Source organism: Camelina sativa, chromosome 11 (assembly GCF_030686135.1).
Source record: "Camelina sativa cultivar CO46 ecotype springtype chromosome 11, ASM3068613v1".
Classification (NCBI taxonomy): Eukaryota; Viridiplantae; Streptophyta; class Magnoliopsida; order Brassicales; family Brassicaceae; genus Camelina; species Camelina sativa.
In genome coordinates this window covers 34,976,283-35,001,708 of record NC_141890.1, presented here as the reverse complement: position 1 = coordinate 35,001,708, position 25,426 = coordinate 34,976,283, and the positions used below count along the sequence as shown (strand labels likewise).

Below are 25,426 nucleotides of genomic sequence, written 5' to 3'. Positions count from 1 at the left end.
CATGGGTGCTAAGGAGTAAGTACAAATTTGGGGAACATAGTGATACTTCTTGGACTCGAGTGAAAGGCACATGGTCCTCTACTTGGCGTAGTGTGGGGACGGGGCTGAAGGATGTTGTACTACCCGGTTTACGATGGGTAGTGGGGGATGGAGGTTCCATAAAATTTTGGCAGGATTGGTGGATGGATGTGGGACCTTTGAGTAATGTGGCTTTTAGAGACATACCAGCGGAGCTAGTAGACCTGCGAGTGACGAATCTCTGGATTGAGGGGCTGGATGGGACTTGGCACGTATGGAGCAGTTTGTTTCACCTGTGTATAGGCTATGATAGACTCTTGGATAAGGATCTATGCCCAAAGACACACTTTTCAAGGTTTTGAAGTGGGAAGGACGAAATCATGATGAACAATGGATGCAAACTTCGGAAGATGCAGCGAAATGGATAGATTAATTGCGATGAAGGTGAAGGGAGGGGATGCAGCAGATTTGAAGGGGAAATGAATTGTACTTCCAAGAGAGATGAGAATCTCTTAGACTACAGGCTTGATTATATCTTAGATATCACACACTAAGAAATAAACAAGTTGAGAAGATACTACATACTTCTCAGATCAAACAAGTAGAAAAGAAAATTTTGATTGAAATGTTTTATGAGCAGAAAATGAGAACTACATGGAGTTTATATAGAAGAGGGAGGATGAAGGAGAAGAGGGGAGAGAAGAAAGACATGCAAGAGCATGCACAAGCCCAAACTCATGCAAGAACATGCACAAGTCCACACTCATGCAAATTGTTTTGGAAAATACAAAAACATTAAATGCAAAGTTTGAACACAAAAGATAGAAATTGGGCCACGGCATAGAGATGGGCCTTGGACCACGAAATTGGCTGGCAAAAGGGGCTTGGAAGTGCTACTTAGGCCTCATTAAAAACCTTGTCAAGAAAACCCAATGGGACAAAACTTGACAAGGGAACAAGAGTGCATAAGCAACACTTAACCCTTTATCGATCACCTTGAGCTGTGATCATCATCAAAATGGTTTGAGCTATGTCTTCTTGCTTCTTGTCCAGCTCTCTAAGTAGTTCATTGATTGCTTGGTTGAACCTCTTTGATCTTGATCTTGTTAGAGGATCCGCCGGAACGATCAACGCTTCCTCCGATGCTTTCTCAGGTACAAGCTGCTCCTCTAAAGCTTCCTCTGGTACAAGCTGCTCTTCTGCTACAAGCTGCTCCTCAGGTTCATGTGGTTTGGTTGAGCTGGCAATGATCTCATCAGGCTATGTCTTGTTGTTGTGGTAGTTGATTTTGTTACTGGAGCAAGAGATAGAATTGCATGGGGTCCAAGTCATGATGGGCGGCGATTCACAGTTAAGTTTGCCTACTCTTTTTTAACTCAAATGAAGGATCCCAAATTGAACATGGAGTGATTTTTGGGAGGTTATGTAAGGCGGTGCTCCGCGAGAGGGTTAGAGTCTTCCTATGGCTGGTTTGTAATCAGGTGGTTATGACAAATGCTGAGAGATTCAGGCGCCATTTGAGTGATTTTGGGCTTTGTCAAGTTTGTAAGAGTGGGGGGAGGGCTGAAACAATTCTGCATGTGTTGAGGGATTGTCCAGCGATGTCGGGTCTATGGATCAGGATTGTGACACCAAAGAAACTCGATTTGTTTTTTCGTCAAGTGTTGTTGGAGTGGATTTACGCAAATTTGGGGACTATAGAACTACTGTTTGACGTATCTTGTGCTACTATCTTTGGGATGGCATCGTGGTGGGGTTGGAAATGGAGATGTGTAAATGTCTTTGGGACAAACGGGAAGTGTAGAGATAGAGTACGTTTTGTTAAAGATATTGCCAAAGAAGTGTCTCGAGCTCACGTCTTGGTGGGTTCAAAGAGTCGAGATGGGGAGCGGGTGGTGCGACATATTGCATGGTCTCCTCCACTAGAGGACTGGGTGAAACTTAATATTGATGGTGCTTCTCGGGGGAATCCTGGTTTGGCTACAGCTGGTGGTGTCTTACGGGATAAGGACGGGGCTTGGATATACGGTTTTGCGTTCAATATAGGAGTTTGTTCTGCTCCTTTGGCGGAATTATGGGGCATTTACTATGGTTTGGCTATCGCTTTGGGAGAAAGATCACTCGGTTGGAGGTAGAGGTTGATTCGGCGTTGGTGGTTGGATTTTTTAAGGCAGGGATTCATGATATTCATCTCTTGTTGTTCCTAGTACGTTTGTGCTATGGCTTACTTTCGAAGGACTGGACAGTCCAGATTTCTCAGGTGTATAGAGAAGCAAATCGTCTTGATGACGGATTGGCTACTTATGCACTTTCTCAACCGTTAGGGTTGCAGTTGTTAGAAGTTTGTCCCTCTTGTGTTACTTCTTTGTTTACTGAGAATACTAATGGAGTTTTAGTTCCGCGTCGGGTTCGTGTGTAATTTGTTTCTTTTTTTTTAATAAATTAAAGAGGTCTTTGTCTCCTTTTTCACACCAAAAAAAATGTGAGTTAGAAATTTGAGAAACTGAACTTTATATAATAATATGCCATTCATAATATACGACATTTTACATTTTTGTTATCTTTTTTTTTTTCATTTCCATTCAATTATATAATTTTTCAGTCCATTTATCTCTTCTTGGTGTCTATCTTTATTTTCTGTCGAAATTGAACGTGCATTATTGTGTGTAGCAAAGATATTGACAGTCATATTAAAACTAGAGAGAGCATATGACATTTGGATTCAGCCGAAAAAAAACAAAACTAAAGCTAACTGCAAACCACCGTAAAGAGTTTATTTTTGAGTTACGAGGAAACAAAACTAAAATTTAAAGAAAGGAGCAAGAACAAAATCACTATGGCGAAAAGTCTTTACTAACTATTTCCCATTGATTCCCACATCAGCTGGTTTACCTAATAAAATATATTTGGAATTATCGATATCCTATCTTGCAATAATCAAAACCGCGTGCACGTTTGGATGCTTTGTTATCTAGTGATCGGTTTTGACTATCCCAAATATACCGCAAGACTTTATTTATATAACTGTCTCACCCAAAACACAATCTCGGATTCAGATCTGTGGACTTTAAATATGTGGGTTTAAGCTCACGAGTCATGAATTCAATTTTTTTAAGAGGTCCAATACCATCGATGATAAGATTGGATCTACGCTACGATCTTGAATCACTATTTTCTAGACAAGTAATAGTCAATGAGAAACAAAAGGGTTAATATTTTTATACGTTTATCATTTGTTTCTATAAGAACAAGAGGGTCAACTTATTAAAGATTAATGACTAGTTGGAGAAAATTAATAAAGTTTACGTTTCTATCCTGAAACGACCCCTCTTCATTCGAGTACATAAATGAAAGTCTAGAATCATGAAAATGAAAGTTTAAAGAAAAATCATAGCAAGATATGAGAAAGACAATGTTTGGTCAAGTACTAATTGTGCTTCTTCTTCTCGGCACCCACCTTTGCCGTATCGAGTCAGCTATTCCTTCTGGTCAACAACCATTCCTCCAAACAGGTTCGTGTTTCCTTACACACACATATACAAACTCACATATTTATAGGAATTATAATGGGTAGAGGAATTAGAAATGGGTACAGAAAAGGAGATGGAAACCGGCAAAGCAAAAAATTATAGATACGGACACATGGATACTTCAATAATTATATAAGAAAAGATACACATACCTTGATTGAGAAGTGATTAGAAAAGCTAATGAAAAAAAAAAGAGAGGGGAAAGCGTTTAGAAAGTTGAAAAAAACGTAAAGAGATGAAAATATACGTACGATAAGAGTGCTCAGAATTAGATTAAATGGATGCAAATATGACTTCTAGTTTAGGTCTAATATAGTTACATGGAAAGGATATATAGGACTTGTTCAAACATTCAAAGCTTTACTTGTTTATTATAGCTGAAGTCTCCTAAATAGTTATAGTTCAATTATTTTTTTTATTGTTAACAATTATAGCTCAATGATTTAGTTATACGTTAATTAGTTTTATTGACATGCATGCATATATGTCGTAGATTCTATTTTAGAAAAGTCACAACATTTTTCTCATTTTACCTTTTTAGTTACATAAATTTTCTTTTAAGATGTTTTTTTTGGTCTGCGTATGTGTTAATAAATACGATGAGTAATCATCAATCTAGTACCATGTCTAACTGATATAATTGAATAAAACTAAAATGAAGGGAGGAGAATGATGAGTTATCATATGCTGATTGAGGGACCAGTAAGACCATCGCAAAGCCAACAAGGTGGTGGAAAAATTTCTAATGATGATCCTTCCAATCCCACCGATTAGTTTTTCGGTTTATTTTCAATTTCCATTTTCCAAATTTATGAAATCTTAAACTTTTACTTTCTGTTGTTTTTTCTTCAACTCACCGTAATCTATATAGTAGTTTACGTGATACTGTATTTCTGTTGTTTTGAGTAATGAAATTTCTGTTACCGCCTCATGTTCAGATTAAGAACGTAATTATTTTCATATATAAAATATTTGAAACGTAAATTACGTCCGAAATCCACAAAAAAAACTACCCAAAAAACCCAAATTCAAAAAACTCGAACGGTTTTAATTCTTGTGGGTAAATGCGAACAGGTTTTAAGATTTGTGGGTAAACTCGTGGGTAATCGAATTTCTTTGTTTCATGTGATTTATTTTTGCATTTTACATTGTGTATTTTTGTGTCTGTAACAAATATGATTTATATTATGTATTTTATGTATTTTATTATCTTTAATTAGATTAAGCAAAAACCAAAAACAAAGTCAAAAAGGTTAAATACATAAAAGGTTCAGCAACTCACAAGGCAACACGTTTTAACAATCAAACATAAACACATAAAAGGTTCTAATGATTGTGAATTCATTTTATAAAGAAAAGAAAAGAAAAACATGGTCAGCATTTCAACGTAAATTTGAACAAAAATATTTATGTTAATTGATGATAAACAACATATGAAAATATTATGCTAACAAATAATAACTTGATCCAACGAAAACATGGCAATTTCGATTATTTGTGTTGATTAGTTGCCACGTTTAGTCCTACTTATATAGAAAGCTAAGAAAAGTAAAATTGGCACAGGTTTGAAACCATAGTTAAAAATGCTTCAAAAGCCCAGAAATTAGTATCAAACGAAACGGAAATTATTAAAATTCCAAAATCATTCACGGATAGAAAATACAAACAATCAAGTGGGTTCGTTTTCTGACTTTTGATTTTTTTGGTAATGAAATATACAAAACCGTTTTAGTGTAGGTGATTAAGAAGACAAAAAACATGATGGGTACCATAGGACTTTAATCTCTTATGCCCTTATGTCCAACATATCATTCTACATTATCCACATTTTTTCTATATACCCTTGTACCTTTACAATAAACCTATATCTCTGTTTTGCCCTTTTTATTTTCTTTTTATATAATTTAAATAAACTATGTATTTATATATATTTGATAAAAAAAAAACTAAAAAACAAACCAATCAAATTAAAACCTAATCGCATCTCCTTCTCCCCATCCGTACAACCCACGCATCTCCAATTCCACCATTGAAGCTCCATTGAAGCTCGTATTCAGGTAATTTCTAGGTTTATTCTACTGTTTTTGTTCAATTTCAACGTGTTTGAAACTTGTTTATAGTGTAAGAACAAGTGTCGATGTTAGATTTGTACAACATTTTTGTTTCTATTTGGGGATATTGTTTAGATTTCTTTTAAATTCGTGTTCTTGTATGTTTATTGGGTTCATCTTGTTAATTTCATTTGCCCAAGTCTATTAGACTCAGATCACGTTTATAATTTATGGATCTAGGGGTTGAATCGAGCTAGATGACATTAGGTTTCCTCGTATCTGCATATTTAGGTACAACTGATACAACTAAGACAACTGATACAACGATTACAACTGATAATGAATAGAAAGCGAGAAATATTCTGATGTTAGGAAATTTTATTCTATTTTCAGGGGATAATGAATAATAATCTTCGCACATTCATTCATTTTGATTATGGTGGTAATTATTTGAACAATGGAGATGAAATACAATGGATTTCAAGAGAAGATGTTCGTCATGCTCTTTTGATGAAGGCACCTATTGAGGAGGTTACTTTTTCTGCATTGGTTGATAAAATATGCAGAAAGATGATGGTAGATGCAGCGACGAAGATGAAATTTAGTTACATTCCAGTTTCAGTGAAGCCTAAGAAACCAATATATATCTTCGATGATGATGATCTTTCGTGTTATCTAGAATGGAATCAAACTGAATTCAATGTAATGCATGTGGAGTTGGAAAAAGATGACGAACAAAATCATGGTTGTGAGCAAAATCGAGTTGGTGAAACTGGTGAAGTTGGTGAAATTGGTAACGTTGGTGAAGTTGGTGCAAGTAATGCGGAGGAGTTGATTTCATGTGCAAGGACTCGTATTGGTGATGGTATCATGACTCTTTATGCAGGTGAAACGTTTGAACATAATGAGCTGGTTCGAAACGATGACAATGTCGCAAGTGAAGAACAAGAAGACGTCATTGTTAACGATGATATGCTGCAAGTTACAAAGGTACATTTGGAATGGGAAGATGGTGTGAATCTGACAATAGGTCAAGAATTTGGAAGTAAGAAAGCAGTACAAGATTTAGTTGAAAAATGTGCACATAAGAACTGTTTTGAGTTTGTTATTGTGAAGTCGGATCCGAAGTTGTACGTGGTAAAATGCAGTGAATCAAAAAAGGGTTGAAAGTGGTCTTTACGAGTTGCGAAGCTTCAGAATTCAGATTGTTTCTCGGTTAGAACTTACAACAAAATTCATACGTGTTATCGTTCAACAACAAGTACAAGCAGAAACAAAAGGAAAGGCTCACAACGATTAGTAGCATCTGTTTTGCGTGAGGAATATCCATGTAAGCTTAAGACACCAGTTCCTAAAGATCTCATCCCTTTGATTCAAACAAGAGTTGGTGTTAAAGTGTCATACTCCACTGCATGGAGAGGAAAAAAGCAAGCTGCTAGTGAGGTTCGTGGTAGTCTTGAGGAAAGTTACAAGATGTTGTATTCTTATATGCACATGTTAGAGGTAGTGAATCCAGAAACTGTCTCATGTGTGGAATTAGACGAAAAGAATAATTTTAAGTACTTATTCTTCGCGCTGGGAGCTTGCGTTGAAGGCTTCAAGGCTATGAGACAAGTGATCATTGTGGATGGAACCCACCTTAAGACTGCACAAGGTGGAGTGCTTATTGTTGCTACAGCTCAAGATCCTAATCATCATCATTATCCTATTGCTTTTGGTGTAGTCGATGGTGAAAATTACTTAAGTTGGAGTTGGTTTTTCAATAAGTTGAAATCAAGAGTACCAGACGCCCCTGAACTTGTGTTTGTTTCTGATAGAAATCAAAGCCTTATCAAGTCAGTAGCTGAGGTGTATTCATTGTCTCAACATGGTTATTGTATATATCATTTGGCTCAAAATGTGAAAGCAGCATGCAGTAACGTCAACAAAGACACCGTTGGAAGAAAATTCATAGAATGTGCTAGGTCTTATACAGAAGGTACGTTTAAAACACTTTATCATGATTTTAGGATAAGGTATCCTGCTGCAGCGGTATATCTAGATTCACATGTTGAAGAAAAAAAATGGGCTAGATGTTATTTCCCAGGAGCAAGATACAATATAGACACCAGCAATTGTGTTGAATCTATTAATGGTGTTTTCAAAGACGCAAGGCAATACTCGCTCTTACCAATGATCGATGCTATTGTTGGGAAATTGGCTGAATGGTTTAACGAACATAGGAAGACTTCTGCATCAGTACCTCCATCGCAGATAATGGTGCCTCTTCTTGAGAAAATATTGCACCAGAGATGTGAAGAAGCGAAGTTGCTACCTGTGTATGAACTAAACAGCTTCTTATTGGAATATAATGTCATTGGAGCTGATGGTAGCGGTTATTTGGTAGACCTAAAAAACAAAAGTTGCTCTTGCACGCAATTTGATATTGATAAATATCCATGTGTGCATGCAATAGATGTTGTCAGCGAAGCATCTAAGAGTGTTGATAATGAGTGTGAACTACATGATTTATGCTCCAAATATTATCATGTAGTCATTGGCGTATTACCGGACAATATATCCAGTACCGGAACACATACAACAACTGTTTGCATTTCCTCCACCTTATGCCCTGAAAAAAAGAAGAACCAAAACAAAAAGGTTTAAATCGGTTGGAGAACATGGAAAAAAGAATAAAAGATCTATGGGACGCATGTAAGAGTACTTCCAGAGTGGTGGTAGTACTGTATAACTGTATGTTCTGTTTTTTGTTGTGAAACTCGTTTGTTCTGTTTTTGGTTATCAAACTCGTTTGTTCTGTTTTGGCACAATTGACTGTAACAGGAACAACTGTGGTACAACTATGTTATATCTAACTTTAAGCAATTTTTCCCCGTGGTACAACTAAGAACAACTAAGGTACAACTACATGATATTTAAATTTTAGCAATTTTTCCCCGTGGTACAACTACGAACAACTAAGGTACAACTATGTTTAAGTTTTGTTTTCTTAAATACTAAATTTAACTATATGATTTACAATTATGGTTGCTAATGAAATGAAAAAAACTAAACTTTTAACTTTATAACTTATGCAATTTAAAAAACTATTCCTAATACATTTGATGTTCCTACATATAGAGACAATATTCCTTATACTTTGATTGTTACTTTGTAAATTTTAACCAAGTAATTATGTCAAACATGAGAACAAGTTATTTGACACAAATTTTCAAATGAAATTGCATTAAATGTACTTTAATCACGTATTATCAAATGTACTACTGCAAACGATCCTTTTAAATTAAGGTACTACTGATAATTTGATAAAACAACAAAAGTACAACTATGTTCATGCATGTACAACTAAAAGCTTGAGTACAATTACTTGATTTCATGACCATTATTTTATTAGTTTATTGAACTTTTTGACCAATATTTTATTGACCAAGTAGAACTTTTTGCCTTTTTGTCTTTTTGCCTTTTGTTGACCAATGTACTTTAGTTACATATTAATTGATTTTTTACATTTGTTGACCATTCATCATTATTTATTTTATTCATTTGTATTTAAGTTCTTTATTTTTTTAATTTTATCGTTATTCTTCTTCTCCTCAATTGTACCAAAACTGTACCAGTTGTCCCAAGAATTTTTTACTCATATAGTTGTTCTTATTCATTATTTTATACTCAGTTGTACCTAACCTGTTCCAGTTGTCCCAATAGCTTAAGAAATACATTCATCAATCCGAAAATCCTGAGTCCATCAAACAACACCAACGAAAAACAAACAACACCAACAAAAAACAAAATGAAAAGAACACCAACACTAACATCATTTTGCCTTCAATTGTTGACCTTTCTTCTTTTGCCTTGTATACGGACTCTTAAGGTACTTTGAAGGTTCGCCTACTCTCTTCCTCTTCTGGGAACGTGTCTTAACCATCACAACATCTCTTTCTTCGCCTCCTACTGCTGCTGCTTCATCTTCACCACTCATCTCAACATCTCTTGATTCGCCTCCTATTGCTGCTTCTTCTTCACCACCCATCTCAACATCTACTGCTGCTGCTGCTTCTGCTGCTTCTTCGCCTCCTACTGCTGCTGCTGCTTTTTCGCCTCCTACTTCTTCTTCTTCTTCTTCGCCTCCTACTTCTTCTTCTTCTTTTTCGCCTCCTACTTCTTCTTCTTCTTCTTCGCCTCCTACTTCTTCTTCTTCTTCTTCTTCTTCTTCTTCTTCTTCTTCTTCTTCTTCTTCTTCTTCTTCTTCTTCTTCTTCTTCTTCTTCTTCTTCTTCTTCTTCTTCTTCTTCTTCTTCTTCTTCTTCTTCTTCTTCTTCTTCTTCTTCTTCTTCTTCTTCTTCTTCTTCTTCTTCTTCTTCTTCTTCTTCTTCTTCTTCTTCTTCTTCTTCTTCTTCTTCTTCTTCCCTAGACATCTCAACACCTCCCTCAAAACCACCATCGTTCTCATATCCAGACCCTCTAAAATTGTCACTAGCCATAAAATTCAGTCCATCCTTATTCATTGCATCATTCAAACAAAGCTCAACATCTTTCAACCTTCTGTCCAAGACACTAATCTTCTTGTTGATTTCAGTAAACCCTGCTTTCATCGCTCCCATTACTTTCTTTTCAAGCGCTTTAAGATTGTTCACAAACCTAGAAGTCTGTGGCGGGATGTTTTCCTCTTCTCCTGCTGCTTCTCCTTCTTCTTGATGTTGCTCTTCTCTCCCATTTTCTCCTCGAGCAGACACATCTAAATTATACAGCTCTTTCCAGCATATCGTCTTCCTTTCTACACATAGGCGATGCTCCCAACTCTCAGAAATTGGATCACTCGATTGTATCTCCTCATTTTCTGTGATGCGAGCCATAAGAGGGACCTCAGACAATTCAGGTTCCAAAATGCTATGAATTTCCTGTTGAATAAACAAACAAAATGCTAAGATTTCTAAATCTAAAACAAACTTTAGATCACTATGAGAAACAATTTATAGTTAAGGAGAAACACTTACCGTTGTAGATCCAAGGGCGTCATTTACATCTTCAATTGGGAAGCCTTTCATGTGACTATACCTCCATTTTTGTTTGCACATTCTTGGACAACCTGGTTCTGCTCCTACCACATCCACTCGAAACTTACTCTTCAAATCAGGAATGCACTCACACACCAATATCTACAAGTTACATTAAACCATAAGATACAACAATTATCTACACAAAATGCTTCACAACAATTAAATTTTACCTCCAAAGGAGTTAAGAAACCCGGAAAACATCAAGTTGACTTCACACGCCCCTTAAAACTATCCATCAAACGGGAGATATTTGTAATACTTTCGTCAAATGTGTATCTCCCCCACGGAAACGTTTCACATGCATATAGATCATCCACAATTTAAAGCATAAAATCATCGATGTAGCCATACTTTTTTCTAGGTGAGATGATAGTGCTTAAGAACAAGAGCACCACCATCTTTAACCGGTCTCCACATGCTTTCATTGAATGTAGCTTTCTTCTCACATCTTTGATTCTTACCACAATTTTTTTCGGCTTTTTATTTCCTTCTCCTTCTTCTTCTTCTTCTTCTTCTTCTCCAAAACTCCTTTTCACAAACTCATCACTCCCCAATTTCTTAAAGTTTGATGGATAGATACGACAGTCTAATCCACAAATGAGGCCATGCTCCCTAAGCGAATATCGAACGGGAACGCCATTCACCACAAACCAACAGACTCTATCTTTCTCCATACAAACCATGCGAAGCAACAACAACCACATACACGTATACCTATGGTTCTCCTCCTTATGCATGTGCCAAATGTGCTTAAACTGCGAGTGTGAGCGAAACCAATCCTTCTCCGTTTCCGTAAGGATTTCCAAGTCTTTCATCGTTTTGTTCTCTTCAGAGGATTTCCAAGTCTTTCATCGTTTTGTTCTCTTCAGACCTTGATGACAGCCTACACCACTTTGTATAATTTGTTTGCTTGAAGTAAAACTTCAGAGGTGGTATTGGTTGGGTCTCCTCTTCTGTATCCTGCAAAACAGAATTGTAATAAATAGTTGTACTAAAATGTCTAGTTGTACCAAACAAACTTATATGTACTAAAATGTCTAGTTGTACCAAACAAACTTATTTGTACCAAAACACAACTCATTCAATTTCTCAATTCCCGCTATATCTACAAACCTAAATCAAACCCACTCCATGTACAAACAAAATCAAACTCTAGTATCTCAATTTCTCTAAATTTCACTCTAGTTACCTGTGGATGCGATGGAGGAGACCTCTGTTCCTCGGATTTTGTTTGGGATAGATCCTCATCATCTGGCGGCTGAGGAGGATCTAATGTTGGCGGAGGAGGAGAACCTTCAGTTTGTGGAGGAGGAGAACCTTCACTTGGCGGATGAGGAGAATTTTCAGTTCGCGGAGGAGGAGGATCTACTGCCAACGAAGGAGGAGGATCTACTGCCGACGGAGGAGGAGAAGCTTCAGTTTGCAGAGGAGGAGGAGTTATTGCTGGCGAGGGAGGAGCTATTGCTGGCGGAGGAGGAAAACTTGAAGTTCGCGGAGGAGGATCTTCAATTATGGGATTCTTCTTCTTCCTCTTCTTCGAATTTATACCATTTCGAGTCTTAGGACCCATTGATATCACTAGATTAACAAAAAAACACAAAATTTAAGAGATTTCGTTCGTTTGAGTTTGAACCCTAATTTTACAAAACAAAAAGACTTACCTTTACCGAAATTGAGGAAAACGACGAGAATTGATAAGATTTTGAGCAAATAGAGGAGATGCCCAAGAGATTTTGGAGGATATTGTTGAAGAACAGAGAATTTTGGTGAAGAGAGGGAGAGGAAGAGAGTCGGACTGTTAAAAATGGGGAAAGAAGATAATCGAAGGAAACAAAAAAAGAGTTGAAAAATGTTTACCCGAATTTGTTTGGATAACCCGAATATTTGGGTGGGTAATCCGAATGTTGCTGGTTGGGTTGGTAAATATTGGAAATCGTTAAAGTTTTTTAGTATTTGACCAATTTTTTGATTAAAAGAAAAGAAAAAACAAATTATTTATTATAACAAAGGTAAATTAGAAAAGAATTTGAGAGAGAAGGGCACGAGAGAATAAAGTCCGTACCCATAACTGATAGGGTAAATCCGTGTAAGATTTCATAGTTTCGGGTACCTACCCATTTTTAACCCGTTTATTTTTTTAGAAAAAAAAGCAGGTCTGTAAACCCAGTTTTAAACATGGGTTTTGGGTACCCACTGGGTTTTTACCCATTTTTAACATCCCTATACGTAATTTATATTGGTCAAGTACTAATATCACGCGATTTTCCATGTACTTGTGTTTCTCAAAAAAAAAAAAAAAGTACATGTACTTTTGTACCAAGTAGATGATATCTTATCGCATATCTTGATTCCTAAACTTGTGCAATTTAAATTAAGATATGAGCGAAACTTAGATTACGGGAAAATCACATTTAAACCTTTAAAGTGTCATTGAGTATCACTTTAAACTTTGAGACTTTTTCACTAACACTATAAACCTTTAAAATGATTTCACTAATACTTCAAGCCTTAAAACTAATTTTCCTGTTTGCACTGATGTAGTACTTTTACTTCAATTAAATTATCAATCCACAATTTGCATTAATCAACTCACTAAGAATACACAAAGATGATTAATCTATTCTTAAACAGGAAAAGGTTCTTTTGTCACAATCTTAACTGACAAACTGATTCAAGAAATAAAACAAGACAATTCAAAACAAGCAAAATCAAAGAAACATAACACAACTAGCAACAAGCTTTAAAAATCAAGATTAAACAAGTGAACTTTGGGCAAGGTTATTGACTTGGGAGATAGCTAACCAATCCTATATGTCTAAGCAACAAACAAGAACAATCCTATGGCTAAGAACACTTATGCAAATCAAATCATTTCCATGATAGAGATTCATATGCTAATCAAGTGATAATCAACAATTTCCAAAGGCAATCACAAGGCAAGCGTGCATTAAGAACAAGTCTAAATACCACTAAGCACCCTAATCATCAATTTCCATTGGCTAGGAATGCAATGCTCTTGATTAATTTTGTTCAGGAATTTCATCAAATACCTTATGGGCATGGAAATCCTAATGTCTAGATTCAAGCTTGATCAAGGCTATTTAGCATTATTAACACTAATCAAGATAGGATATACATAAATAAAGCCTTAGACATCAAAGATCAATCATCTATCTCCCTAATCTACCTAGCCCAAAGTTCTAAAAGATCTACTCACTCATGGTTATGATCACACAAAGGTAGAGGTTTGATCTTTGTGAAATCATAATTAGAGATTATAGAATAGGAGATTTGAATAGAAATTGCTATTAAAAACTTAGAAGTGTACTCAATCATTCAACAAACCAAGAGTAAACAAGCTTAAGAACCCTAACTGGCTGCTAAACAAGAGATAAGATAAGAGATAAGTCTCCCCTTAATAGGGTTAGAGTATTTATAGCAAAATAAAAGGGAGCCGGATTAACCCAGTTCAAACCGGGTCAAACCCGGATCAAAACTAAAACAAGTGTGGTGATGGTCTCACACGGCCATGCTTTGGCCGCTGGTTTTGGCCGCTGGTACTGGCGATCTCCCCCTTGATGTACTCCATCGGCCAGCTCTTGACCGATTGGGATGGCCGCTGGTCTTCACTCGGCCATTGTTTGGCCGCTGCTCTTGGTCGCTGCTCCAAACGATCAATGCACGTATAATCTTCACTCGGCCAGTTCTTGGCCGCTGGTCTTGACCGATGGTCTCACACGGCCATGCTTTGGCCGCTGCTCCGGCCCGCTGATGGTGGCGATCTTCCTCTGACTGTATATACGCTCACTAAGACAGGTATAAATCCTTACACACACTTCCGATTGTCTTGAAATTGCCTCCATTGCAAAGCTTACTCAATTTCCAATAACTTTGGTGAAGAACTCTGGAGCTATATCCCAAGGAAAGGTCTTCATACGAGTCGATTTTTGAGGGACTGCAGACTGGTTCCGAATCATCAATTATCTTGTGTGCATCCAAATGTGTGTCTTCCATTATATTGCTAATTCTTGACTTACTTAGCTCCAAAACACACTTTTCTTGTACATCTCTACTCCAACACCTGAGATACCAAACTTGATGCAAAATGCAACCTAAACAACCTAAATGCTCATGAATATGCACAAAACAATGAAAAAACATGGCTTAAAACCCAACAAAAACACAAGATATCATGCACCCCTATGAAAGATGACGGAACAGTAATATCTGTCAACGTGATATAGTTAAACTATGCTGGTTTGATTTAAATACTTGTTTAATTAATTTAATTTAATTTAATTATTTATTATGATTGATAAAAAAATCTAAAAATACATCTAAGCAAAAAAAATGAAGAATTAGAGGTAAGGTTAACATTTGACAAATGTAAAATTGAAGACGGCAACATATTTAGAAGATTCATTGGTTTCTAATGAGAAGTCAATCGATTTGAATCAGAATCCAGTGGAGATGCATTTATTAAAAGGATTAATAATGTAAAGAGTAACGTAGTAAAAGTTTTGTCTACAATGAAGATGAACACAAATTTATTTTTTTATCTTTTTATTTATTTATAAAAACTAAAAGTAATTAAAATTTAAATTAAACCAACATAGTTTAACTATTTCGCTTTGACGAATATTATTATTCCGTTATTTTTTATGGCGATACAAAAATAATGAAAGTTAGTTTTAAGGTTTAAAGTGTTAGTAAAATCATTTTAAAGGTTTATAGTATTAGTGGAATTCTCTCGAGGTTTAAAGTGTTACCCAATGACACTTTGAAGGTTTAAAACGTGATTTTCCCCTTAGATTACTCTCCAACTCTCTAGAACCTATGGATCGATAACTAATTTAAGACATTCAAAGTGGCTGTCCATAGTTGAAAGATTCAAAAATCAATCTATCCAACCCTATGATGACTAATGAAACTACTATAAATTGGTTATAGAAGGAAAAGGGGATTTGGTTCACTTGTTAACAAGTATGTGTGGTTTGTGTATTATTAAACTAACATTGTAGATTCAAGATAAAGATTTCAAATACTTGGATTTCCAAGAATGATAAGGTGGGGTTTATTTTCTCATCGATCAATCAGTACTTTCTAGTGGAAAAAGGTGATTTTTTATTTTCTTTACCTTCTCGGTTGTAGTTCTTTTTATAAGAGGATGGTAGACTCTAAAATTTGTGAGGCGTTTAATGAAAAAATTCTTAATTATAATGTTCGAACTGCTCCTTAAAGTGAACAGTGAAATCTTCTCTTGATTTTGCAGCTGCATGTAGATGTAGCTCAAGAATAGGAGAGGTTGAAGTTGAATAAGCATTTTGAAAGAATTAATCCTTCTTGACAATTTCTGAAATGCTATGTACAAAAACATTTCTAATCGCCAGCAAAGGCGGCTCTCAATCCATTCCTTTTGTTTGCTCTATTCATGTTAATCCCTCTAGTCTTTTGGTACATCACACTTTAAGCTTTCACCCAATTGATCTTGGTCGTGGAGTTCATCTGAATAACTGAATTGGTGTGATTTAAGTCATAAATTTTCAACTTAAACCAAAATTATCAATATATCTTGCTTATCAAAGATATTTGGTAAACGACTATCTTAAGATAATCTTAGTTTCGTTTGAATGCTATATAGTGATTATTTTCATTTTGTCCCTAACCTAAACATACTTATATGCAAGAACTTATTCATGTTTATCTTTATTAAAGAAAAACATATGTATTCATATTGTTTGGGCAAAAGTAATTGATTCGTTTAGAAACTACGAAAAACGAAAAAAATAGATGTTGACAAAGCCAGTCACGAAACTCTTGGTCCATTAACAGAGCTAGTCACGACAGAGTCGTTCATTAGACTCTTGGTCCATTAACAGAGCTAGTCACGAAATTTACTGACCATTGACAAAGCCAGTCACGAAACTCTCAGCCTGTTGACAGAGTCAGTCATGAGCTTTTGGCCCGATTGTCGAGTCGGTCACGAGCTCTTGGTCCATTGGCCTGATCACAAGACTTTTCCCTTTTATTAGATAAATTCAAACTTGTGTTGACTTTATCCCTAGAATATGCGTTGACTCAATAAATTCTATTTTATTAATGGAGATGATAAAATTATACACAACACATATGATACTTTCACTTTTATATATTTATTCATAATATACATTTGCATTCAACCAAAATAAAAACTTCTATCATGGATTGAAGTTCAAATATATTGGTTTCTGTTGGGATACAAACAATGTCCCACATCTGAAGATTAGAAAATAAGTTTCTAATATATAAGCCAAAATCAACTCCAATTAGTATGAGGCTTTTTGGGAAACAGTCCAATAATAAATTTGTGCAGGCTTTGTCATCTAGACCCAAAGCGGACAATATCATACTAATAGGGAAGTTGGTTTGAGCTTAGAAAGCTCAACAATTGGTATTAGAGCCTAGGTTGAAAAGTGGACCTAGGAGAGTGGATGTGGGCTCTCTGTTCGGTATGGGAGGATCTCTCAAAAATATAACATCAACAACAAAAAAGGATTATATCTTATTTTTATAAGTAGTAAAATTAATTGTTTGTTTTTATAAGAACAAGAGGGTCCACTTGTTAAAGGTATTATTGACTAGTGGAGAACATATAAAAGGGCCAACTTAAGTATGTTTTAAGTTTTTATTTGTTTCATTCTATCGTGAAATGTCCCCTCCGCCCTTTCATTTACATAAATATGAGTCTAGCCTCTAAAGTCAAGTAAATAAAGATCGAGAGATGAGAAACACAATATCTTCAAAAATGAGTCAAGTGCTAATTATGCTTCTTCTCCTTTGCACCGTCCTTTGCCGTACCGAGTCAGCTCTTCCTTCTGTTCACCAATCAGTCCTACTAACCGGTTTGTGTTTCCTTAATATTTCATGGATTTTTTTTTGGTATAGTGTCTGTATAGGTGTTGATAAATATGAGTAATCAAATCATTAATTAATCTACTGTACGTGTCTAACAAGGTAGGAGAATGATGGGTTATTATAAACAGAATGAGGGGCTAGTAAGACCATCGCAGAGCCAACAAGGTGGTGGACGTGATACTGCTGATGATCCTAACGTTGATTACGGCAAATATTAATTTTCTTTTTCTTCTGCTTTTTAAGTACTGAAATTTCAAGAGTTTTCTGAATAAAAAATTTCAAGAGTTTTAACATTTGAATCGTTTACATTTAAAATATTGGAATGGCTTTCCCGATCTTATGTGACCAGAAGCATCTACTATAACAACCAAACACTCTAAGCATATAAATTTGAGCTTTGAATTCAGACTGAAACCAGAGAATATATGACATTTTTTATCCTGAGTTTTCATACAAAATAGCGAAAAAAAAAAAGAAGAAAAATAACACTAATTAATTTCAAATCAAATTTTCAAGAGTTTTTTCTGAATAAAACCAAAACAAAACAAAAAAAAAAAAAGCAAGAAGCAAGAGCTCGCAACTTTCACTCGATAATGGACTGAATCACTCCAGCACCAACAGTCTTACCACCTTCTCTAATAGCAAACCTCATCCCTTGTTCACAAGCAACAGGCACAATAAGCTCAACAACAATCTTAACACGATCACCTGGCATAACCATCTTCGACTCCTCATCCTTATCATTCATAATCTTTGTCACTTTACCAGTAACATCAGTCGTCCTCATGTAAAACTGAGGTCTATACCCCGCGAAAAACGGCGAATGCCTTCCCCCTTCTTCCTTCTTCAACACATACACAATCGCTTCAAACTTAGTATGCGGAGTAATCGACCCCGGCTTAGCCAAAACCATACCTCTTTGTATATCAGCCTTTTGTATACCTCTAAGCAACAACCCTACATTATCACCAGCCATTGCTTCATCAAGAATCTTCTGAAACATTTCCACACCCGTAACCGTATAGTTCCTAGTCTCTCTCAGCCCCACCAAATCAACAGTCTCCCCAACCTTAACCGTACCTCTTTCCACACGGCCAGTAGCAACCGTACCACGGCCAGTAATCGAAAAAACATCTTCAACCGCAAGCAAAAACGGTAACTCGGTCTGCCTAGTCGGAATCGGGATATAACTATCAACAGAATCCATAAGCTCATAAATCTTATCTACCCATTTGTTCTCACCTCTCTTAACATTAGGATTCTCAGTAAGAGTCTCAACAGCTAACAAAGCAGAGCCAGAGATAATAGGAATATCATCACCGTTAAACTCGTAAGACGATAAAAGCTCACGAACCTCAAGCTCAACAAGCTCTAGAAGCTCAGCATCATCAACTTGATCTTCTTTATTAAGAAACACAACCATATCAGGAACACCAACTTGCTTAGCCAACAAGATATGTTCTTTAGTCTGTGGCATTGGTCCATCAGCACCAGAGACAACGAGGATTGCACCATCCATCTGAGCAGCACCAGTGATCATGTTCTTGACGTAATCCGCGTGACCAGGACAATCAACATGAGCGTAATGACGATTCTCTGTTTCGTACTCGACCGTGGCGGTGTTGATTGTGATCCCACGAGCTCTCTCTTCAGGAGCTGCGTCGATCTCGTCGTATTTTTTGGCTACGCTGTTTCCCATTGAGGCTAAAGCCATGGTTAGTGCTGCGGTTAGTGTTGTTTTGCCGTGGTCGACGTGACCTATTGTCCCGATGTTGACGTGTGGTTTCTTGCGTTCGAATTTTCCTCTTGCGGCGCGTACGGTGAAGGCGTGACGGAGACGGTGAGGGGTTGTTGTTGTGGTGGTGGTGATGGAGAGGGATGTGATTGAAGGGAGGAAGGAGGAAGAGAGAGTTAAGGATTGTGGTTTAATGGAGATGGATGGAGAAGTGAAGGAATTGAGGAGTTTAGTGCTGGAAGAAGAAGTAGCGGCGGGTGATGAAATCGCCATTGAATTTGGAGCAGAGGAGAGAATTTAGGGTTTTGGTTTTGGTGAATTTGGGGGAAGAGAGTGGAGAGATTTTGTGAAGTGAGTGGTTTTTTATATTTAGGCCCCCCCTGTAGAAGGCAAAGGAGGCAAAAAAGAAAACGAGAGGCTCTTACTTAGTTTTATCCGTTGCATTGTCTGCCAATCTTTTTTATTTTTTTTTTATTTATTATTAAAATTGAAGAAACATATGACAGGATAATGAAATTATTGAATTTTTATGTTTGGTTTTATAGATAGTGTATTTTTACATTTTTAAATGGGTTTAGTAATGATTTATGGGTATGATATAAATTAATAAATTATTTCAACCAAACACTAATTAGAAAAGAACTCTAATTTGGTAGTTCAAAAAAACGCCGCTCGTAGTAAGTGGAAATTTTTTAGAATATTGAAAAACGCGGATCAATCCTCAGATACTTGAATTTACGGGTAATTGTAGTTATTGGAACAGTTTGGAAAATTTTTGGAGTATTTTATAATTGAAATGGTGAATATTGTATAATTATAAGATGTGTATATTTTTTATAAAGAATTATTTTGTTGAGACCATCAAAATAATTTATATTCTTTTTTTCAATAATTTATATTCTTTTTGTTGCACAAATAATATCATTCCAACATTTTATAGACAATTGGCCTAAACTAAGTACAATATGTTTTAAATAATTTTTTTTTGATAAGAAAATGTTTTAAATAATTTTTTACTTTCTCTATTTTTTTTTGTCACATGTTTAGGTTTTAGTTTTGTTTTGCAAAAAAATGTCATTTTGTATTTTTAACGAATAATTCTCATATTCCTATTATTCAGTTTTTTAATTAGAAAGAAAAAGTTGTTAATGTGTTTATAAAAAATACAGTGGAAATTTACATGATTCTCTTAATTTGTGAAAAACATTTCAAAAAAAAAACATATTTGTGTAAAAAGAAATAGAATATTTAAAATCTGTAAATAATTTGGCTGGCATAAAACTCAAGTAATGTACAAGTTCATGGCCATATCGTTGCTTACGTGTAGCCTTATTGACCAACACAAAGATCTCTACTGGAGAGAACAAATCGTGTCGTTTCTCTAAGCACTCGTTAGTGCTGTTGAAACAGACAAATCCAATCCACGTGTGATTGCGCACTGATATTTTTATTTAACATTTTGGGCTATAGTTTTCAGGTTACGTTCTATGCCGTTTCAGGATAAATTTTGGACCGGTTCGTTTGTCAGCTCAGTCAGCTCCTCCAACAACCTATTCCGAAGAGTTTGAACACAAAATCTGACTTTCTAAAATCAAAAACATTGCCGTTTGTACTGTCAATAAACGGCAAGACACTAACCGTTGTAATGCCGACATTTCAGACACAATCCAAAAGTCACTTCTGCCTTCTGAGGTGAGAGCCTGATACTGTAATCGACATATAAAACTGAAGGTAGCAGAAAAGGATAAGACTTTAGGATGCAAAAGAGAACTGAAAAAACAAAAAAGATGGCAGCTTTGAGTTCCATGGCTATCTCAAATCTCCATTCACTTTCTTGCAACCAAAGTTGCGTCCTTTCATCCCAATTTTCAAAACCCTCGTTTAGAATTCCATCTCAGACGAAACCCAGATCCTCATTTTCCTTTTGCCTTAAGCAAAGTGATCGTGGCAGAGACGAAGAAGAAGACAAAGAGGAAGAGGAAGAAGAGGAAGAGTGTTCGGTTGTGTCAGCCGTAAGAAGCAGATACAATGAGATTGTTATAGTGGATACTATTGATTCTAGATATCTTCTTCTTGATTCCACTAGTGAGATTTTTAAAACCCTAATTCCTCTGTTTTGTATGTGAGATCCTACGATCGTAACCTAAGTTTTTGATTATGTAGGGAATGTTCATAGTGTTATCAATAAAGGAGGCCAGAATTGGACTGGATCTTATTGGGTATGTTAGATTTTTTCCATCATTAAGTTACAAAAATCTTAACTTTGGTTGTTTCTCTATTGATAAGTGAATGTGGTTGTTTTCAGGATGAGTCAGCGAGTTTGCCGCCTATTATACCTGATGGTCCCATTGCAATCTATGGCTTAGTGAGCACTACGCAATGAATCTCATACCAAGAAGTCGTCAATGATGCGTGTTTAACTTTTTGTTCATGTGTTTTACTTAGGGTGGTGGAACAGCTGCAAGATTAATTCTTGAGTTGTGGCCTTCAACGCAGCTTGAAGGTTGGGAGATCGATGAAATTGTAAGTAAGCCATATGATTTTCCTTGCGGCATTTGGTTTGCATATTGAAATCTTGAGTTCACTGTGATTTCAATTATGAACAGTAGTTGATTGAGAAATCAAGAAACTATCTCGGGCTGTCTGAGCTAGAGATACCGACATCACAAGGCGGTAGACTTTGTATTCATATAGACGATGCTCTCTCTCCTTCTCAAGATGATTCAGGAAGATATGCTGGTGAGCACTACAGGTTAATAATTTATGTTGTTTCTCTTGTTCTTGTCTAAATTCTTGAATTTTTATGTCGGTTTAGGGATCATCGTTGATTTATTCGCTGATGGAAAGGTCTTAGATCAGCTGCAAGAGGTATTTTATAACTGGTTATGGTATTATTAGTATTATATTTAGTCAACTTTTGTGACACTTAGTTGAATTTGAATGTGTGTTCAGGTTCCAATGTGGCTGGAACTGGCTAGTCGGTTAATGCCTACCGGTCGTCTTATGGTGAATTGTGCCGGAATCGATGCAGAAATACAGAATGGAAAACCACAGTTGGTGTTAGATGATTTAACTTGGAAGTTGAATTCAACCGTCAAGGTCTTGTCAGAAGCGTTTCCTGGACAAGTGAGTAACACATTTCATTTTCATATCCTCTTTTGTTACAGTGAGAAGAACCAAAAGATCTTACGATTAACTGTTGTTTCAGGTTAGCTGGAAGAGAACACCAGATTCACAGGGTCTCAACTTTGTTGCCTTAACTGGTGGCTTACTTGATCTTAGTGACTGGTCTAACAAGGTTCCAATACGTTTGAGTGAAACAGTGAAGCTATGGAAGCTTTGCGAGACCCCTATACAAATCGGTGCTTTGAATGCATCTTAATTCTTAACATCAAGATTTCTAATGATTAAGATTTGATCAGACAATTAAACTGTATGTTCTCTACTCTGAGTTATATATAAATTTGACATTTTCAACTATTTTCAAAAACTGACCAGTGTATATGTTCTTTATCTGGGAGAACAAACCGTGTCGTTTTCTAAGACACTCGTTCGAGCTTTGTTAAAACGTACCAAAGTCTTTGACTTTCTAAATACAAACCTCGTGCCGTTTGTATAGTTAATAAACGGCAAGACACCTACCGTTGCAAAAATCGACAATTTCGAGCACACTCTGTAAATTGAAGGTAGAAGGAAGAGAAAAGGATAAGACTTTGAAGCAAAGAGAACAAACCAAAAATGGCAGCTTTGAGATCTATGGCCATCTCATCTCTACATTCACTTTCTCGATACGAAAGCTGCTTCCTTTCATCTCAATTTTCAAAACCCTTGTTCATAAATCCTTCTCAGAACAAACCCAGATTCTCAATTTCGTTTTGCCTCAAGCAAAGTGACCGTGAAGAGAGGCAAATTCAACAAGAACCTAGCAAAGAAGATGACGAAGAAGAAGAAGAAGAGTATTGGGTTGTGGTAGCCGTAAGAAGCAGATACAACGAGATTGTTATAGTGGATACTGTTTCTTCAAGATACCTACTCCTTGATTCAACTCGTGAGATTTATTAGAAACCCTAATTGCTCTGTTTTTGGATAAGTAAGCTTGTATTATCAAATCCTCTGATATTAAAACTCATCTCTGTAGAGAATGTGCATAGTGTCATCAATAAAGGAGGTCAGAACTGGACTGGATCTTATTGGGTATGACATTGCTGAAATGTTTCTCATTTGAGAGATCAATGTGGTTTATGTCAAAGAGAACAGAATCATATCAACATTTTTTGTTGTAGGATGAGTTTGCAAGTTTGCCTCCTATTATCCCTGATGGTCCTATTGCAATCTATGGCTTGGTGAGCACTATGCTATGAGTCTCATTCTGATTGTCTGAGATATGCACAGGCTTCAGTTACTCAATGATGTTGTTTACATGTGTGTGTTTTTTTTTTTTTAGGGTGGTGGAACAGCTGCAAGATTGATTCTTGAGTTGTGGCCATCTATGCAGCTTGAAGGTTGGGAGATTGATGAAATTGTATGTAAGAAGCTATCTTGACACAGTCAGATTATCTTGCGGTGTTTTTTTTTTTTTTTTGGCTTATTGGAAACTTGAGTTCAATGTGTTTTCTTGTACGGACAGTAGTTGATTGAGAAAGCAAGAGACTATCTTGGGATGTCTGAGCTAGAGAAACCGACCTCACAAGGCGGTAGACTTTCTGTTCTTGTAGATGATGCTCTCTCGCCTTCTCAAGATGCTACAGGAAGATATGCTGGTGAGATTTCAAGATAAATGTATGTTGTGTATTCTGTTGTTCTTATCTGAAATCTCGGATTCTTATGTTGATTTAGGGATCATTGTTGATTTGTTTGCTGATGGAAAGGTCTTAGATCAGCTGCAACAGGTATGGTTATTAGTATTATTTAGTCACACATTGACACTTTGCGTATTAGTGTTTTGATTTTGATTTCCTTTAGGTCCCGATTTGGCATGAGCTGGCTAGTAGGCTAATGCCTAACGGTCGCATTATGGTGAATTGTGCTGGAATCGAAACAGAACTGCAGAATGGAAAACCACAGTTGGTGTTGAGTGATTCAGCTTGGATGTTGAATTCTACCGTCAAGATCTTGTCAGAAGCATTTCCCGGACAAGTAAGTAACACATTTCATCTCCATCCTTTTTGAATGAAAAGAAGTAAAAGATTAAACCCCATTTGCCACTTGCAGGTTAGCTGGAAGAGAACACCAGATTCACAAGGTCTCAACTTTGTTGCCTTGACCGGAGGCTTACCTGATCTTAGTGACTGGTCTAACAAGGTTCCAGTTCGTTTGAGCGAAACAGTGAAACAATGGAAGCTGTGCGAGACTCTCTAACAAACCGATGTTTTCAATTGCATTTTAACATGTGCCATCAAGAAATCAACCAAATTGTTGAATTTTGAGGAATCACCTCAAATGCAAAGATTTGATCAAGAAGCTCAAATGTGTATAGTGGCAACAAGTTTGTTCTTTGGATTTTTCTTTTTGCAGATGTGAGTCTGACTTTGAGTTACAAGATTCTGATTGAGCTGTTACTAATCTTACTCTCAGTCATTAGATCTTCTCTTAGCTAACTAAATTCAAACACGTTAAACTGATTTTTTTTTCAGTTACTCTTTTTTAGTCAGACAAAGTTTTTGGACCGCTCCGGTTCGAACCGAGTAGACAAATAATTCGAGAACATATAAAATTCAAATTTACATACTGGAAAAATTTAATCCCTTTAAAGAGTAAGTTATGAAATTCGCAAGTCTAATAAACCTGCAATACGTTGTTAAAAAAAAATAATAATAAACCTGCAATACCTTCGCACAAAATAGTGATTGATAAACTTACTTTTCTGGCTATTTGATAAGATATCAATACAATAAAACTTGTACGTACTCTGTAAAAAGTCAATAGTAAAATATTTTCAAAGAGACACATGTACAAACTAGACATTTGACATCAATAATGAAGTAACTACACAAGTTTTTTATTTTTAGTTAGTTTGTTAATTTGGTATGACTAATTGATTATTATCAAACTTGCATAGGAACACTCAAGGTTTCGACCGAAGTCTTGATGATCTTCTCTCAAAGGTATAATGGTTCAAACTAGACTAGCTTTGAGAGTTTTA

At 36.1% G+C, this 25,426-nt stretch overlaps 3 protein-coding genes, 2 long non-coding RNA genes and 2 pseudogenes across 9 annotated transcripts; 5 read left to right on the top strand and 2 right to left on the bottom strand.

The window, feature by feature from the left end:
• Nucleotides 1–3,271: 3,271 nt before the first annotated feature.
• Nucleotides 3,272–3,851, bottom strand: LOC147934828 (uncharacterized). Its single transcript, XR_015570306.1, has 2 exons — nucleotides 3,701–3,851; nucleotides 3,272–3,541 (listed from the first exon to the last, which is right to left on the bottom strand). It is a non-coding gene; the product is annotated as an uncharacterized LOC147934828 (long non-coding RNA).
• On the top strand, nucleotides 3,292–4,477 carry LOC104724977 (uncharacterized). The gene is made up of 2 exons (XR_757814.3): nucleotides 3,292–3,530; nucleotides 4,210–4,477. It is a non-coding gene; the product is annotated as an uncharacterized LOC104724977 (long non-coding RNA).
• Nucleotides 4,478–5,998: 1,521 nt separating this feature from the next.
• Nucleotides 5,999–8,297, top strand: LOC147934827 (uncharacterized; annotated as a pseudogene).
• A 9,118-nt stretch (nucleotides 8,298–17,415) lies between these two features.
• Nucleotides 17,416–17,897, top strand: LOC104724976 (serine rich endogenous peptide 12). The gene is made up of 2 exons (XM_010443557.2): nucleotides 17,416–17,536; nucleotides 17,649–17,897. Exons 1-2 carry the CDS (start codon nucleotides 17,416–17,418, stop codon nucleotides 17,765–17,767), a joined length of 240 nt encoding a protein of 79 aa, XP_010441859.1. The 3' UTR covers nucleotides 17,768–17,897.
• A 31-nt stretch (nucleotides 17,898–17,928) lies between these two features.
• LOC104724975 (elongation factor Tu, chloroplastic pseudogene) lies at nucleotides 17,929–19,689 on the bottom strand (annotated as a pseudogene). The gene has a single exon (XR_015573106.1). The product of XR_015573106.1 is annotated as an elongation factor Tu, chloroplastic pseudogene (transcript).
• A 1,268-nt stretch (nucleotides 19,690–20,957) lies between these two features.
• On the top strand, nucleotides 20,958–22,774 carry LOC104724974 (uncharacterized). The gene is made up of 8 exons (XM_019231671.2): nucleotides 20,958–21,369; nucleotides 21,448–21,503; nucleotides 21,590–21,649; nucleotides 21,730–21,807; nucleotides 21,894–22,023; nucleotides 22,100–22,152; nucleotides 22,237–22,410; nucleotides 22,493–22,774. Exons 1-8 carry the CDS (start codon nucleotides 21,042–21,044, stop codon nucleotides 22,664–22,666), a joined length of 1,053 nt encoding a protein of 350 aa, XP_019087216.2. The 5' UTR covers nucleotides 20,958–21,041; the 3' UTR covers nucleotides 22,667–22,774.
• Nucleotides 22,775–22,875: 101 nt separating this feature from the next.
• LOC104724973 (S-adenosyl-L-methionine-dependent methyltransferases superfamily protein) lies at nucleotides 22,876–24,857 on the top strand. Of its 4 annotated transcripts, none has more exons than XM_010443554.3 (8): nucleotides 22,876–23,332; nucleotides 23,423–23,478; nucleotides 23,568–23,627; nucleotides 23,729–23,806; nucleotides 23,915–24,044; nucleotides 24,121–24,173; nucleotides 24,247–24,420; nucleotides 24,496–24,857. In XM_010443554.3, the coding sequence occupies exons 1-8, from the start codon at nucleotides 23,023–23,025 to the stop codon at nucleotides 24,640–24,642; spliced, it is 1,008 nt and encodes a 335-aa protein (XP_010441856.1). In that variant the 5' UTR covers nucleotides 22,876–23,022; the 3' UTR covers nucleotides 24,643–24,857. The 4 variants fall into 4 exon arrangements, 2 of the variants coding, with proteins under 2 accessions (XP_010441856.1, XP_087330742.1); XM_087474616.1 differs by having other exon boundaries at nucleotides 22,940–23,332; nucleotides 23,729–23,810; XR_015572114.1 differs by having other exon boundaries at nucleotides 22,942–23,332; nucleotides 23,912–24,044.
• The last annotated feature ends 569 nt before the right edge of the window (nucleotides 24,858–25,426 follow it).